Source organism: Capricornis sumatraensis, chromosome 4 (assembly GCF_032405125.1).
Source record: "Capricornis sumatraensis isolate serow.1 chromosome 4, serow.2, whole genome shotgun sequence".
NCBI lineage: Eukaryota > Metazoa > Chordata > Mammalia > Artiodactyla > Bovidae > Capricornis > Capricornis sumatraensis.
Window position 1 is genome coordinate 101,944,389 of NC_091072.1, and position 14,569 is coordinate 101,958,957.

A 14,569-nucleotide genomic window follows, 5' to 3' on the forward strand; every position below is an offset into this window, starting at 1 on the left:
TTCTGACCTCCTTGGGTTTGCTTGGAGGAGGCACCACTTTGATCTACCAGGATGCTGCTGCTTTCCTGGTAAGAGAGAACTGGAGGTTTACTTATCTGAATTTTCACCCCCTTCCTCCCATAGGGAGCAGAGAAATCCACAGCAGGACAGAAAGGAAGGGTCTCATTATCACTCAGGGTACCAGGGAAGTTACATGGCCCAGGGCTTATATTCATGAAAGACCTCCAGTATAGGACTTTGCTATTATTGCCTAATAAGGTCACACTGTCTTTGCATTTATTGATGATATTCAAAGTTTAGATTGGTTAAAAATAAACATAAAAAGTACACCAATGTTTTAGTAACTCTGTTCTGGCATTTCTTCATTTTCTGATACATCCACAGCCTGAGAAATGGAAGAAGACTAGTCCTCTCTCACCCTCTGGGTGGCCTTGCCTGCCACATGTGGGTTGTAGATAGGATGTGCAGTCAGTTAATTCATGGTTCTGAAGGTTTCAAAACTGTGAAAACTGCATTTCCCCTTTCAAGAAAGGAACTAAAAACAATAGGGAATCATGAATGTCAGTCTAATGGACCATTTTACTAATATCACAAAAGCTTGTGACCTCACTCCTCACCCAAGCAACTCCAGTCCTGCCTGGTTCCTGAAGCACTCCCCAAAGAGCAGATCCCCAGAGAGCTGTCACTATTTGACCTTTCTGGAAGATCCCTGAGAAGCCCCGCTCACCAGGCTTGTCTTTATTGTTAGTGAGGAAAGCCCTATCATCAGGGCATTGATCAAATAATCAGCGACAATATTTTAAGATTGCAACTGCCCAATATGGATGGACCTTAGGGACCATCCTACTAAGCGAAGTAAGTCAGAGACAGGCAAATATCATGTTATCACTTACATGTAGGATCTAAAAAAATGAATATAAACAAATACATCTTCCTTTTTAAAATAACAGCAATAACAAAACAACATAGAGCTTCATATCAACAATTCATTTCTATGTATATACCAAAGAGAAATGGAAACATATATCCTCTCAAAACATTGCACACCAGGGAACTATACTCAGAATTTTATAATAACATAAAAAGGAAAAGAATCTGAAAAAAATAGGTATATGTGTATGTATAACTGAATCACTTTGTTGTACACCTGAACCTAACAATGTAAATCAACTATAATTAAAAAAAGTTATTTGTATGTGAGAGTTTGTAGCGAAGTTATTCATAGAAGCCCCAAAGTGTAAAGAACCCAAGTACTTTTAAACTGATGCATGGATGAATAAAATATGACATATCCATACAATGGAATATTATTCAGCCACAAAAAGATATCAGTAATGATTCCTGCTACACCATGGATGACCCTTGAAAACATGCTAAGTGGAAGAGGCCAGACACAAAACACTGCCTGCTCCACCGTTCTATTTATATGAAATACCTAAAAGAGGCAAATCTGTCCAAGAGATACTGGGAGGAGGGAAGAAAGGGAAGGCTAAGGGGTGCAGAGTAACTTTCTGAAGTGACGTGTGTGGTGGTTAAACAATGCTGTGAGTATACTAAAACCCACTGGACTGTGTACTTTATTTTTTTAAACTATATATTTAAAATTATTCATTTATTTATTTTATTTGGCAGTGCTGCCTGGCATTCGGGCTTACTTCCCTGATCAGGGATCAAACCTGGGCCCCCTGAATTGGGCAGGCTCCCAGCATTGGGAAGTCCCCCCATCAGGGAAGTCCCAGAACTCTGTATTTTCTATGAGTGGATTTTATGGTCCATAAATTAGACCTCAATAAAACTGTAAAAAATAAAAATAAAAGCAGTTTCCTCTTGACCTCCCCTATATGTGGCATCTAAAGAGATATGATACAAATGCGCTTACAAAGCAGAAATGGACTGACTGACTCACAGATTTAGACTTACAGACTTAGAATGGTTGCTGGGGGGAAGGGAGAGGGGAAGGAGGGGATGGTTAGGGAGTTCCTGATGGACATGTACACACTGCTATATTTAAAACAGGTAACCAACAAAGACCTGCTATATAGCACAGGGAACTCGGCTCAGTGTTATGTGGCAGCCTGGATGGGAGGGGAGTTTGAGGGAGAATGGATACATGTATACGTATGGCTGAGTCCCTTGGTTGTTCACCTGAAACTGTCATAACATTGTTAATCGGCTATACCCCAATAGAAAATAAAAAGTCTTAAAAGATACATACATATATAAGTACGTCTATATTTGGCATATATATTACAAGAATAATGTGATTAAATCAACTTAAGCACCTCATAAGTTTGGTTTACACCCAATGCAAAAATATGTAGTTCAAAAATTAAAAAGCCCAAAGATTATCTAGGTAAGCAATTACCTCCAATGGAAAAAAAACAAAAGCAGGGGAAAGAAAAAGCCAGGTTCCTCTTTGCTCCTCCACATTAAAAAGAAAATAGAAGGGGCTTCTCTGGTGGTCCAGTGGTTAAGAATCTGCCTTGCGACGCAGGGGTCCACAGGTTCGGTCCCTGGTTGGGGAACTAAGATCCCACGTGCTGCGGAGTGACTAAACCCATGCCACAACTAGAGTCCGAGGGCCACAATGGAAGGTCCTGTGTGTTGCAACTAAGACACAGCAGAGTAAACAAATTAAAAAAGACAAAGAAAACAGGAGCAGTGATTTCTACCCTTGGATCGGCGGTTCTCAGCTGGGGCCAGTCGATATTTGCCTACCTCTGGAGACGCTGTTTGTCACAGCTGGGGGGAAGGGTGCTACTGGCATCTAGTGGACAGAGGCCAAGGCTGCTGCCAGCCTTCCTCTAAGGCAACGACAGTCCTTCACAACAAAGAATGACCTGGCCCTGAATGTCAGGCGCATCAAGATTGAGAAATCCTGCCCTACCTCGAGCCCCATGAGGACAGAGCAGGGAATGTGGTGTACCCAGTCCCTCCCACCTTGGCCAGTGTCCCTTGGTGCCATGGCATCCCCTGTGTTGAGCTGTTAGAGGCCATACCAACAAACTCACTGTTAAAGAACCGTAGGGACGTGAACCACAGTCATCTCTCTAGGGGTATCCTTCGGAGAAACTTCTGTCTGGTCTTAGCTCCAGGAATAGTTGTGGTGCCCCAAGCAGTCTGTCTCTGTTTTATCTCACGGACACTGTAGACTCTGGAACTAACCAGACTTTCCTTTCTGGGTTGATTGCTAAACAGTTTTGAGCCAAACTTGTGACCCACCCTTAGGAGGGCATGAGTCTTATAGTCTGCATTTTTTACTTTCGTTCCTAACTCTATTTATATCCCTACCTCTCTTTTTCTGTTTTAAAATTTTATTTTTTATCTTTATTTCCATTGCTTCTACTTTTAATTTTAGCTCTTTTTTTTTGGGGGGGAGGGGTTTGTTTGATAGGTCTTGGTAAGCTATTTATGCTGTGCAACAAGAAAGAAAACACCAAATTAATAAATATAAACAGTAAGTCTCCCCTTAGCTCTGGAAGCTCTTAGGCAGAGTGGTGGATGAAGTTACAGAAGCAGAGTAAGGACTGTGGGCAGGGACTAATTCCCCCCACCCCCCAAAGGATGCCTGTGTTCTTGTCCCAGATGCCAGCTGGGTGGTGAGGGATAAGGGGATTCTTAGAGGAGGTCAGCTATTCCTCGGTTGCTATGTAAGACACTGTGGCCTCTTGATGTTGAAAGGAGCTGGACTTTCAGAGGACACCTCACAGATGTGGGGACAGAGCTGGTGGGGGGGTGGGTGGGTCTAGATAGGCAGGACTAGGTGGTGTATGTCCTGGACGGGAACCTGGGGTGTGACTTCTAGGTTTCAAGTCTCAGCTCCACCCTTGTTGGCCAAGTGACTTTGCAGTCACATGGCTCCTTAGTTTTCCTGTCATTAAAACACAGCAGTGATACCTGCGAGGCCTATTTCTAGGTGTGAGGTGAGGACAAATGAGATCGTGAAATTGCTGAAGTGCTCTGTTCATTGCTAGGCTGCAAACTATTAATTTTCTTTTTATTTATTTATTTTAAAAATTGAAGTATAGTTGATTTACAATATCATGTTAGTTTCAGGTGTACAGCACAGTGATGCAATCCTATATATAGGCGGTTAGTGCTTAGTTGCTCAGTCATGTCCGACTCTTTGACCCCACGGACTGTAGACCTCCAGGCTCCTCTGTCCATAGAATTCTCCAGGCAAGATTACTGGAGTGGGTAGCCATTCCTTTCTCCAGAGGATCTTCCCAACCAGAGTTTGAACCCAGGTCTCCTGCATTGTGGGTGGATTCTTTACCACCCGAGCCACCAGGGAAGCCCAAATATATATATATACACACATATATATACACACACACACACACACACACACACACATATATATATACACATGTATATCTTTTTCAGACTCTCTTCCCTTATAGGGTATTACAAAATACTGGGTATAGTTCCCTGTGTTTTTTCTTTTTTTAAATGTTGAGGGACAAAAACAATTGTGGCATTATTATTATTATTATTATTATTTTTACTTTATTTTAGTTTACAATACTGTATTGGTTTTGCCAAATTGTGGCATTATTGCGGGTGTGATTACCATTGTACTTTTGGAGAAGTTCTCATTTTCTCATTTAAGGTCATTATTGTTGCTGAGGCTCTGGGGGTTGTGGGACCAGGGACCCAGTCTGAGGGAGCTTTGGCTGACCCTGGGGAACTAGTTAAAACTTTCACAGCAACCCAGAGGAGAAAGTACCTATTAATTATTAAGCTGCCTGTGAATGTTTGCAAGACACTGCTTAGACTTGTGGAGCTGAAGAGGATCTCAGGGGGTTGAGGAGCCTTCTCTTGCCCCAAGCTCTCTCTCAGGAGCTCAGAGTTCTGTGATATCTTCCCTTCCCCATTTTCCCCACAAAGTCAAAGTTCAGCCCCAGAAATTCAGGAAGGTCTGGGCTTCACGGTACATGGATTTCCTAGACTTAGGTGTTTTTTCATGATCGCTAGGGTGGAGGCCACTATAGTTCTAGTTTCCTGGGTCTAGACCTGTGTGTTAAGCTGCTCAGTCCTGTCTGACTCTTTGCGACCCCATGTACTGTAGTCCATCAGGCTCTTCTGTCCATGGGATTTCCCAGGAAAGAATACTGGAGTGGGTTGTCATTCCCTTCTCCAGGGGATCTTCCCGACCCAGGGATCGAACCGGGGTCTCCTGCATTGCAGGCACCTTCTTTACCTTCTGACACAGCAAGGAAGCCTCTTCCTGGGTCTAACCTAATGTTTTCAGCTGCAACTTGAGACCAGTTTCATCTTCTGATCTTGGTGGGGTTGACTGACAGTCATGGATCCCATTTCTCTTTTTCATATTATTCTTCAGTTCTTTTTCTCTCTCCTTGACTCTCCTCATGTCCTTCCATCCACACACACTCTAGATACTGCAACCAACCTATTTCTATTTTCACCTGAATAAAAAAATGTTGTTCTGAGAAAGGCCACAGGACATGATGAAGAAAGCCTGCTTCCTGCCTTCCCAGCTGGAGTAGAGGGCCTCCCGCACCTCTCCACTCAAAGTGGAGACTTCCAAGGCACTTTTCCTTCAGTCCCATACTTTCTTCCATCTCGGTATCTTTTGGGCAGCTTTTTTGTTTTGATTTTATTGTCTTTCCAGAGTAGGGTGGAAATGGAGGTGGGGAACTCACTCACTTTCTCCATCTCCCCTGATTCATGTGGCCAAATGCTGACTTGTATTATACACCAGACACGGTGTATTATTATTTAATTCTCATGACAATCCTGTGAGGTAGGGATTGTCTTTGTTTTACAGATGAGAAAACCTAGTCTCTGAGAGGTCAGAGTCACACAGCTTGTGAGTGGCCAAGAGTCTGACTTGGAGAGTGGTCAGGGCAGGCAGCTAAGGTAGAAAAGACACTTACTTGGGGGTACCCACTTGCCCCTGGGGTCAGAGGCTTGGGTTTGGATCCTGGCTCCATCACTGACTAGTGGGACCTTGGCAAGTCATACCTATTGTGTGTCTCAGCCTCAGCCTTCTCAAGTGCAAAGAATTAATCATGATGCCTGGTTCTCTAGGCGGATGACGGGATTTAAGTAAAGTGATTACTTAACCCAGGGCTGGACTCCGCATTGCTCGGGCAATGTCCACTGTAGCAGAGCAGCATGCACGTGAAAGGCTGCCCTGCAGCTGGCCCCCAGCCACCCCACTTCCTGGTGCCCAGGCCCTTGTGTCATCATTTCGTCTCCTCTTGAGTAAATGGACGCACCAGGTCCTTGATACATGGGGCTCACAACACGGCAGATGCCTTTCCTCTGAGTGAGTGAGGGAGGGAGGGTGTGAGCACGATCACTGTCACAGTCTTTTTGTAACCTTGCCGTGTTAGAGCTAAAATTAAGGGCTCAAATTCTAACTGATTGTGCACAGCAAAAGTAATTGGCTGTCACTTTCGAGATTAGATTACAAAAAGCTGCTGACTTTCATCTTGCTCACTCTCTCACTCTCTCCATCACTCCCTGACTCGGCCACTCAGAGGGGAGGTAGCTCCCATGGAGTGAGCTGGCATCGATGGTGAGGAACTGGTGTCCCCAGCCAGTGAGCCCCTGACACTTGCCAACAGCCCAGGCACAAGCTGGGAGCAGCCCCTCTCCCAGGGCGGCCTTGGGACAAGGGGAGCCCGGTTGCCATCTTGACTGCAGTCTTGTGAGAGCCACAGACACCTAGCTAAGTTGCACTCGGGTTTCTGACTCAGAAACCATGAGTTATAAAATGCTTCTTGCTTTAAGTCACTAAGTTCTGAGATGACACAGCATGGAAGGCTGTTGAGGGGTGTAGTTTTTCTGGGAGAAGCAGCAGAGACTTCTCAGAGGAGCTGTGTCTGTCTGTGCGTGGTTTGGAATGGCAGACAGGACATAAACTTGAGAAGGGGAGAAAGGTTCTCAGGCAGGGAAGAGCAAGCAGGTGTATTCCAGGAGTGGGAATCTGGTGTGGCAGAAATCATCTGACCTACCTGTGGGCCCAGATGGAAATGTCCTACCTGAGGGGTGTGGGCTCCTTCCTGTCAGGTGCGCTCAGCTCCGCTCTCAACTGAACGATCTTGGGTGAACTAAAGGAGCTTTTCTAGACCTCAGTTTTCTCCTCTGTGGACTGCAGTTTGAACAAGTATAAGATCTTCAAGGCACCTGCCTTCGACCATCTCACCCATACAGCTCAGAGAGAGGACCATGTATAATGTGGCTATTTGGAGATTGACCACACGGGGGCAATGTGATCTCATTTGAACAGCTTCCGTATTTAAACTGCTACTCAAAAAAAAAAAAAAAAAAATCTGCCTTTTTGGTCCATTGATGGGACTCTATAACATCTCCTTCCTGTTTTTTATTGGTAACTTTTTAAAATTGGAAATTACAGACATGCTCAACATCGTAAATCTGAAAACAGCCTACGTGTTCTATTCACAGCCTTTCTATGACCTATGTTTGAAAAATGTGCACTGACAATCAGAAACATTCATTTGTTGACTAAAAAATTAAACTATTGATAAAAAGAAACATTTCCAAAGGCATAAGTAGGCATAAATGGTTGAAAATAAATCAGATACTTAATAATACCAAAATATGTTAAAACAAATTTCATCATTTTCTTTTAATGTTTCATATATGATTTTTACTATTGTGTTATCAGTGGGTCAAAAACATACTTAATAAAATCACAAGCAAAAGTTATGTAAGTTATGCGCTCCAAGGACATTTCATCCAAAGCGTATCATTGTTAATACTTTGTTGTATGTCTACCTTAACTATCTCTCTCTCTATTTATTTACCAGAATATGTATTTTATATGGACAATTTGCTGTTCTTTACTTTGCTTTTTATCAGCTAATAATACATTGTGAATATTTTTCCATGTCAATAAATCAACTTTTAAAAATAAAAAGTTTCTTTTAGAATAGTTTTAGGTTGACAGAAGAATTACAAAGATAATTGACAGAAAAATTGCAAAGTTTTAGATTGACAGAAAAATTGCAATCTCATACACCCCACTTCTGGTTTCCTGTATTAGTAACACCTTAAATTAGTATGATACATTTGTCACAATTGGTAAACTAACTGTGATACATTATTATTACCTACGATCCATATTTTATTTTAGTTTTTGTCTAATGTCCTTTTGCCTCTTCCAGGATACCACAGTACATTTAGCTGTTATGTCTCTTTAGTTTCTCAGAGCTTCCTTGTTTTGAATGACCTTGACAGCTTTGAGGAGTACTGGTGAGATATTTTGTAGTCTGTTCCTGTATTGAAATTTTCTGATGAAGAAACTGGAATTATGGGCTTTAGGAGGAAAGCCAAGAGGTGACGTGCCTTTCCCATCACATCAGATCAAAGGTGCACACTATCACCTGATTTCACACTACTGATGTTGACCTTGATCACAAAGTGGTGTTTTCCAGGCTACTCTGTAAAGTGACTGTTTTTACTGCTTCTTTCCAGAAAGCTCTATGTACAGCTCACACTTAAAGAGTGGGGATTATGCTTCCCTTCCATGAGGGTGGACTATCTACTTAAGTTGTTTGAATTTTTTTTTTTTAAATATATTTTGGCCTCACTGCGTGGCATGGGGGACCTTAGTTCCCCTACCAGCTATCGAGTTTTCAGCATTGCAAGGCAGACTGTTAGCCCTGGGACCACCAAGGAAGTCTTGAATTTTTTTTAAACAAATAATTGTCTTTTATTTATTTTTTACAAAAATTATTTTTAATATATATATTTTTGGCTGCCCTGGGTCTTTGTTGGTTTGCTCAGCTTTCTCTATTTGCGGCAACAGGGGCTACTCTTCGTTCTGGTGTGAGGGCTTCTCTTTGCAGTGGCTTCTCTTGTTGAGGAGCTGGAATACACTCAGGCTGAATACACTTCAGTGGCTGGAATACACTCAGGCTCAGTATTTGTGGGGCACAGGTTTAGTTGCTCCACAGCATATGGGATCTTCCCAGACCTATTGAACCTATGTCCCCTGCATTGGTAGGTGATTCTTATCTCCTGTGCCACTAGGGAAACCCTGAATTTTTAATAAATAAATCTATTGCAACCTAAAATAGAAAAAACCCAAATACAAGAGACTGCCTTGAATTAGGAGGATTTCATAGAACTCTGCTGTGCTGTGCTGAGTCCCTCAGTCATGTCCGATTCTTTGTGACCCTATGGACTGCAGCCCACCAGGCTCCTGTGTCCATGGGGATTCTCCAGGCAAGAATACTACAGTGGGTTGCCATTTCCTTCTCCAGGGGATCTTCCTGACCCAGGAATCAAACTGGCGTCTCCTGCATTGCAGGGGAATTCTTTACCCGGCTGAGCTACCATTGAGAGAATCAATTCTTAGGTAGGCTGATAAGAAGCCCGGGGTCCCCGAGGAGGAGAAAGGGGTCTGGGACTCTTGAGGAGGAGGAAAGGACAAACATTTTTTTCTACATTCCTTAGTCTTAGTCATAGAAAATGTTTTCTTTTTTTTTTTTTTTTCTTTAAGCCCAGAGTTAAAGATTACACAACAACTCAGTTTAAAGTCTGTACTCAGTATTACGTAACAATGTATCCTGCTGGAGGACATGTTTCTCTTCCTTGAGAACCTTCTGACTAATCCTGTTACCTTAAAATGTATATTGTGGGGGTGGGTCTGGTAAGACCTTTACAACCTTGAGACATTCTTCTGATTTACTGTAATAACCAATTGAAAAATTATATAGCTCTCTTGCTAAGACTAGAGGGGCACCCTCTGTCCCCTTTCTGATGTCTGTCAGAAGCTTTCTCTGTCTCTTTTTATACTTTAATAAAACTCTGCTGCGCAAAACTCTTGAGTGATCAAGTCTGGTCCCTGGTCCCGAAGCTAAATCTTCTTTGGAGATCACCAATCTGACATTGTTCACTGTGAGCTATCACCATGGAGGAGGTGATCACAACCCAGTCCAGAATTCTTGCCTGGAAAGTACCCTGGACAGAGCAGCCTGGAAGTCCATAGTCCATGGAGGTATAAAAGTCAGTCATGACTGAATAACTGAGCGTGCACACACACACACACACACACACACACACACACACACACACCCCTTTAAACAGGAGATGAACCAGTGGCAAAGGAAGCTTCTTTCTTGGTTGTGTGATACATATCTTTCCAAGGACTGGAATTTCTCTCTGGTCCTTACTCTTTGAGCCACTAGGGTTTGAGGCATCCTCTCTAGTCACTTGTGTTACCCCCCTCCCCCGCTGTTGGTGACATTATTCCAGCTGAGATTTGTTTCCTCTTTCTAACTTCTTCCTCAGTAGCTGGGGACCATGTTGATACCTGGGGTGGGTTGGAAAGTTCAAGCAGAAGTCAGACCTGTTACTATTTTAGCAGTTTCTTGTCTTTGAATGATTAGCACTGTCTTACAGAAGGATTTTGAGAAAGTGCTGTCCCTGTTTCTAGGCACTGGAAAGAGGAAGCCTAGGGGCTCATTGTGGCAGTGGGCAGAGGGCAGCCCCTGGGGCAGTGAGCTGGGCAGTTCAGCAGGTAGACCCTGGCTGGGGAGCTGGAACACAAGATTTCTGAACCTGGCTTCGTTCAGGCCTGGCTGAGGGACCCTGGATACAACCCAGACTCCTTTGCCTTGTGGCATCTGTTTTGTCCTTGGGGTGTGGACTCCAGCCCCCAGGCCTGACTGCAGGGAGTTAGAGAGGCTTCGCCGCTGCTCCCTTGTTCCCCGTCATCAGACAGGTCCCTCTCTCCCTCTTCAGCCTCCCCTGATAGTTCCCATCCCCACCTTTCCTCTGGGAATCGGGCTCTGGGGGACTGAGCTTCCCTCCTGGGCTGCAGGGAGGGCCGACCTGGGGCCATGTGGACGCAGGAGCAGGTAGAAGCCCCACCTGCCTTCTCTCTGAAGCCCTGATCCTCTGTCTTGTCTTTCTCTCTCCCGCTCTTGCTCTCACTCCAGCCCTGCCTCCTGCTGGATCCATTTTTCTCCCCGTCTCCTTCTGCCAGCTTTGTTTACTCTGTCTGTGCACCCTGCTTTCTGCCCATATCCTCTACTGCTTTCCCAAAGGGGAGATGTTCTCTCTGTCCCATCTCTTTGCTTCCAGAACCCAGAACTTGGTGAGTGGAGCCAATCCTCTGTGTCTTTCCAGTTCCAGCCTCAAGGAGGGACTGTCATCACCCTCAACTCCCCTGGTTTCTGTCCTTCTGTCCTGAGGGGCAATGTCAGCCGCCCAGGTGCTGATATATCCACTCCTGACCCCTGGGAGGGTCTTGTGGACCTATCCACATGCCTTCCCTGCTGCAGCTGGGGCCTCTGTCGTTGCCGGGCTGCCCCCTTCACTCCCCCTTCCAGTCTGGCCTTGGGGACATGAGAGGTGGCAATGGCACAGCAGTGACTGAATTTGTTTTGCTGGGGTTCTCGGGTTACGGTTCCCTCCGGGGCCCTCTGTTCTGGGGGGTGCTTTTGGTCTACCTGGTCACCCTGCTGGGCAACTCGCTGATCATCCTCCTCACCCTGGCTGACGCGGCCCTGCACTCGCCCATGTACTTCTTCCTGCGCCACTTCTCCGGGTTGGAGATGCTCTACACCACGACTGTGGTCCCCAGGATGCTGGCCGACCTCCTCTCCTCCTGCCCCACCATCCTGCCAGCCAGCTGCTTTACCCAGCTGTATTTCTTCTCACTGTTTGGCATCGCTGAATGTGGCCTGCTCACTGCCATGGCCTATGACCGCTATGCTGCCATCTGCCGGCCGCTGCATTATAGCACCCTGATGAACCCGGGAGCCTGTGTGTGCCTGGTGGGTGCCTGCTATCTCATGGGCATCATCACCGGCACCACTCACTCCATCCTCATCTTCACTTTGCCCTTCCACGGTACCAACACCATCCACCACTTCCTGTGTGACATCCTGCCTGTGCTGAGACTGGCCAGCGCTAGCACTTTCTGGGGTGAAGTGGGCAATCTTGCCATCACCATAGCCTTTATCCTGACACCCTTCTCACTGATCATAGTGTCCTATGCCTGTATTCTTGTCACCATTCTTGGGGTTGCGACATCTCAGGGACGTCGAAGAGTCTTCTCTACCTGTTCCTCCCACCTATTTGTGGTCATGCTCTTTTTTGGAACAGGAACCATTGCCTACATGCGGCTGGGGGCAGGCTCCTCCCAGGCCGAGGACCAGATCCTTGCCCTCTTCTACACGGTTGTCACTCCCATGTTCAACCCTTTCGTCTACACTCTGAGGAACAAGGAGGTCACAGGGGCAATGAGGCGGCTTGTGAAGAAATACCTCTGGAGTCCTTGACCTCCTCTCATTTTTGGAGGCCCTGATCCTTGGAGGCTTTCAAGGAAGAGTGAGAAAGAAGCCCCAGCTCTGAGCGGTGTGTCGGGGTCCCTAGCCTGCCCAGCTTGAGTGCGCTGTTGCTCAGAGCTTGGCTTCTGCAGCCTGCTCTTTTGGCCCTAATCTGACTTGTTCTTAGGTACAAAACTGGAAAGACATGCATTGGGTGGAGGCTGGGATCCATGGGGTTGCTAAGAGGAGTGAAGGTGACTGTACCCATCTAGTGCCATGTTTGAGCACTTCTGGTCTTTCCTGAGGCTTAGGGCCCCTTCCTGGGGCTACAATTTCTGGAGACAGTGCTTTTTTTCCTCCCAGACTCCTCACTGCAAACCTTTCTCTTTCTTGTCAGTTGCCTCTGCTTCTACATGAACGCCTTTACTCCAGGTGGGAGATCTGACTTGGGTGGAAACAGGGCAGAGAATAGTTTTAATTGTTTTGTTATAGAGAAAGCTGATCGCCGAAGAATTGATTCTTTTGAACTGTGGTGTTGGAGAAGACTCTTGAGAGTCCCTTGGACTGCAAGGAGATCCAACCAGTCCATCCTAAAGGAGATCAGTCCTGGGTGTTCATTGGAAGGACTGAAGTTGAAGCTGAAACTCCAATACTTTGGCCACCTGATGAGAAGAGCTGACTCATTGGAAAAGACCCTGATGCTGGGAAAAACTGAAGGCGAGAGGAGAAGGGGACGACAGAGGATGAGATGGTTGGATGGCATCACCGACTCAATGGACATGAGTTTGAGTAAATTCCGGGAGTTAGTGATGGACAGGGAGGCCTGGCATGCTGCAATCCATGGGGTTGCTAAGAGCCAGACACGACTGAGCGACTGAACTGAACTGAACTTATTGCTGAATAGATGTCATTATACTTGTGTACTTTTATATTCTTCTGATCATAAACTTCTAGAAATAAAATTGCTGAGTCAAAATATAGGCACATTTTTTGAGTTTTCAGAACTTATTGCCAAATGCCCTCTAAGAGAGTTTTTGTTGTTTTATGGTCCAGTTGAGAGCAGTCGAATTTCTAGGGCAAGGAAATGGACTAAGAGTCGGGATGGAGCTAAATAATACACATGATTCTCAAATACACCAAATCTGGTTACTTGTATGTTTAACATCTTAAACTAGTATGACACATCTGTCAGAATTAGTGAACCAATACTAGGAACTAAGATTGACACTTCATTCAGATTTCTTTAGTTTTTGCCTAATGTACAAAATGTATCTCTTCCAAGATACATTTAGCTGTTTTGTCTCAGTTTCTGAGAGGTTCCTTGTCTTGGATGACAATTTCATCCAATCTATTCTGAGCATGCAGTTCAAGAGTCACTTGTTGTTTAGTGGTGAGGTGTTCAGTATACATTTTTGCCTATAAGGAGCCTGAGAACTATTTTGTGATAATTATTTGCTCCAAAGGGCAAGCCTTGGTTCTCAAATGTGGGTTTGTCACTTGGACTTAGCACAGAGTCCAGTGCCACTGCCGTGGAGCTTCTTAGAGTCTGCTGAGTAGTTCAGAAGGTCCAAAGGGCAGAACTGTGGCCTGGACCAGCTAGAGAGCCTTTTAATGCTCTGACTGTAAGATAACTGCTAAGTAGTTTGAAGCAGCACATCCATATGAACTATATGTTGTTTCCCCAGTCCGAGATCCTCAGGAGGTCTTTTTCTTATTGTAGAGAGAAAAACGTAAGGCAGCTTGTCCTTAATATTTGAGGAGATGTCTTGACATTCCCACAATGGGTTCCCTGGTGGCTCAGATAGTAAAGAATCAGGAAGACCTGGGTTCAGTCCCTGGGTTGGGAAGATCTCCTGAAGGAAGAAATGGCAACCCACCCCAGTATTCTTGCCCGAAGAAGCCCCATGGACAGAGGAGACTGGTGGGCTATGCTCCTTGGGGTCACAAAGAGTTGGATACGACCAAGTGACTAACACTGACATCCCCACTGAGTGACACGTCTCTGCATTGGATGGGACTTATCTCCTGCCCTCTGGTGTGAATGTATATCTACCATGCCTACCGTTTGCTTTTTTCCAGGTGCTGTCAGCATAGTCTCATGAATATGACGGGTCATGTGGTGTCCTATAGCTTGGTGGGATGAGCAAGATGCCTGGGAATTAAGTGATGGCACACCGCTAGAGTTGGTGTAACTCTGAGGCAAGACAAGAAAGGTGAATTTCTATCCCTGCCCAGAGAAAACATACTGAATCTGGACCGAACCAGTGCCAGGGCAGTGAAAACATGGAATCCTA

The 14,569-nt window shown here is 45.2% G+C and overlaps 1 protein-coding gene across 1 annotated transcript; it reads left to right on the plus strand.

Moving 5' to 3' along the window:
- The first annotated feature begins 11,348 nt into the window (after positions 1–11,348).
- LOC138077588 (olfactory receptor 10P22-like) lies at positions 11,349–12,287 on the plus strand. The gene has a single exon (XM_068969672.1). It carries the CDS (start codon positions 11,349–11,351, stop codon positions 12,285–12,287), a length of 939 nt encoding a protein of 312 aa, XP_068825773.1.
- The last annotated feature ends 2,282 nt before the right edge of the window (positions 12,288–14,569 follow it).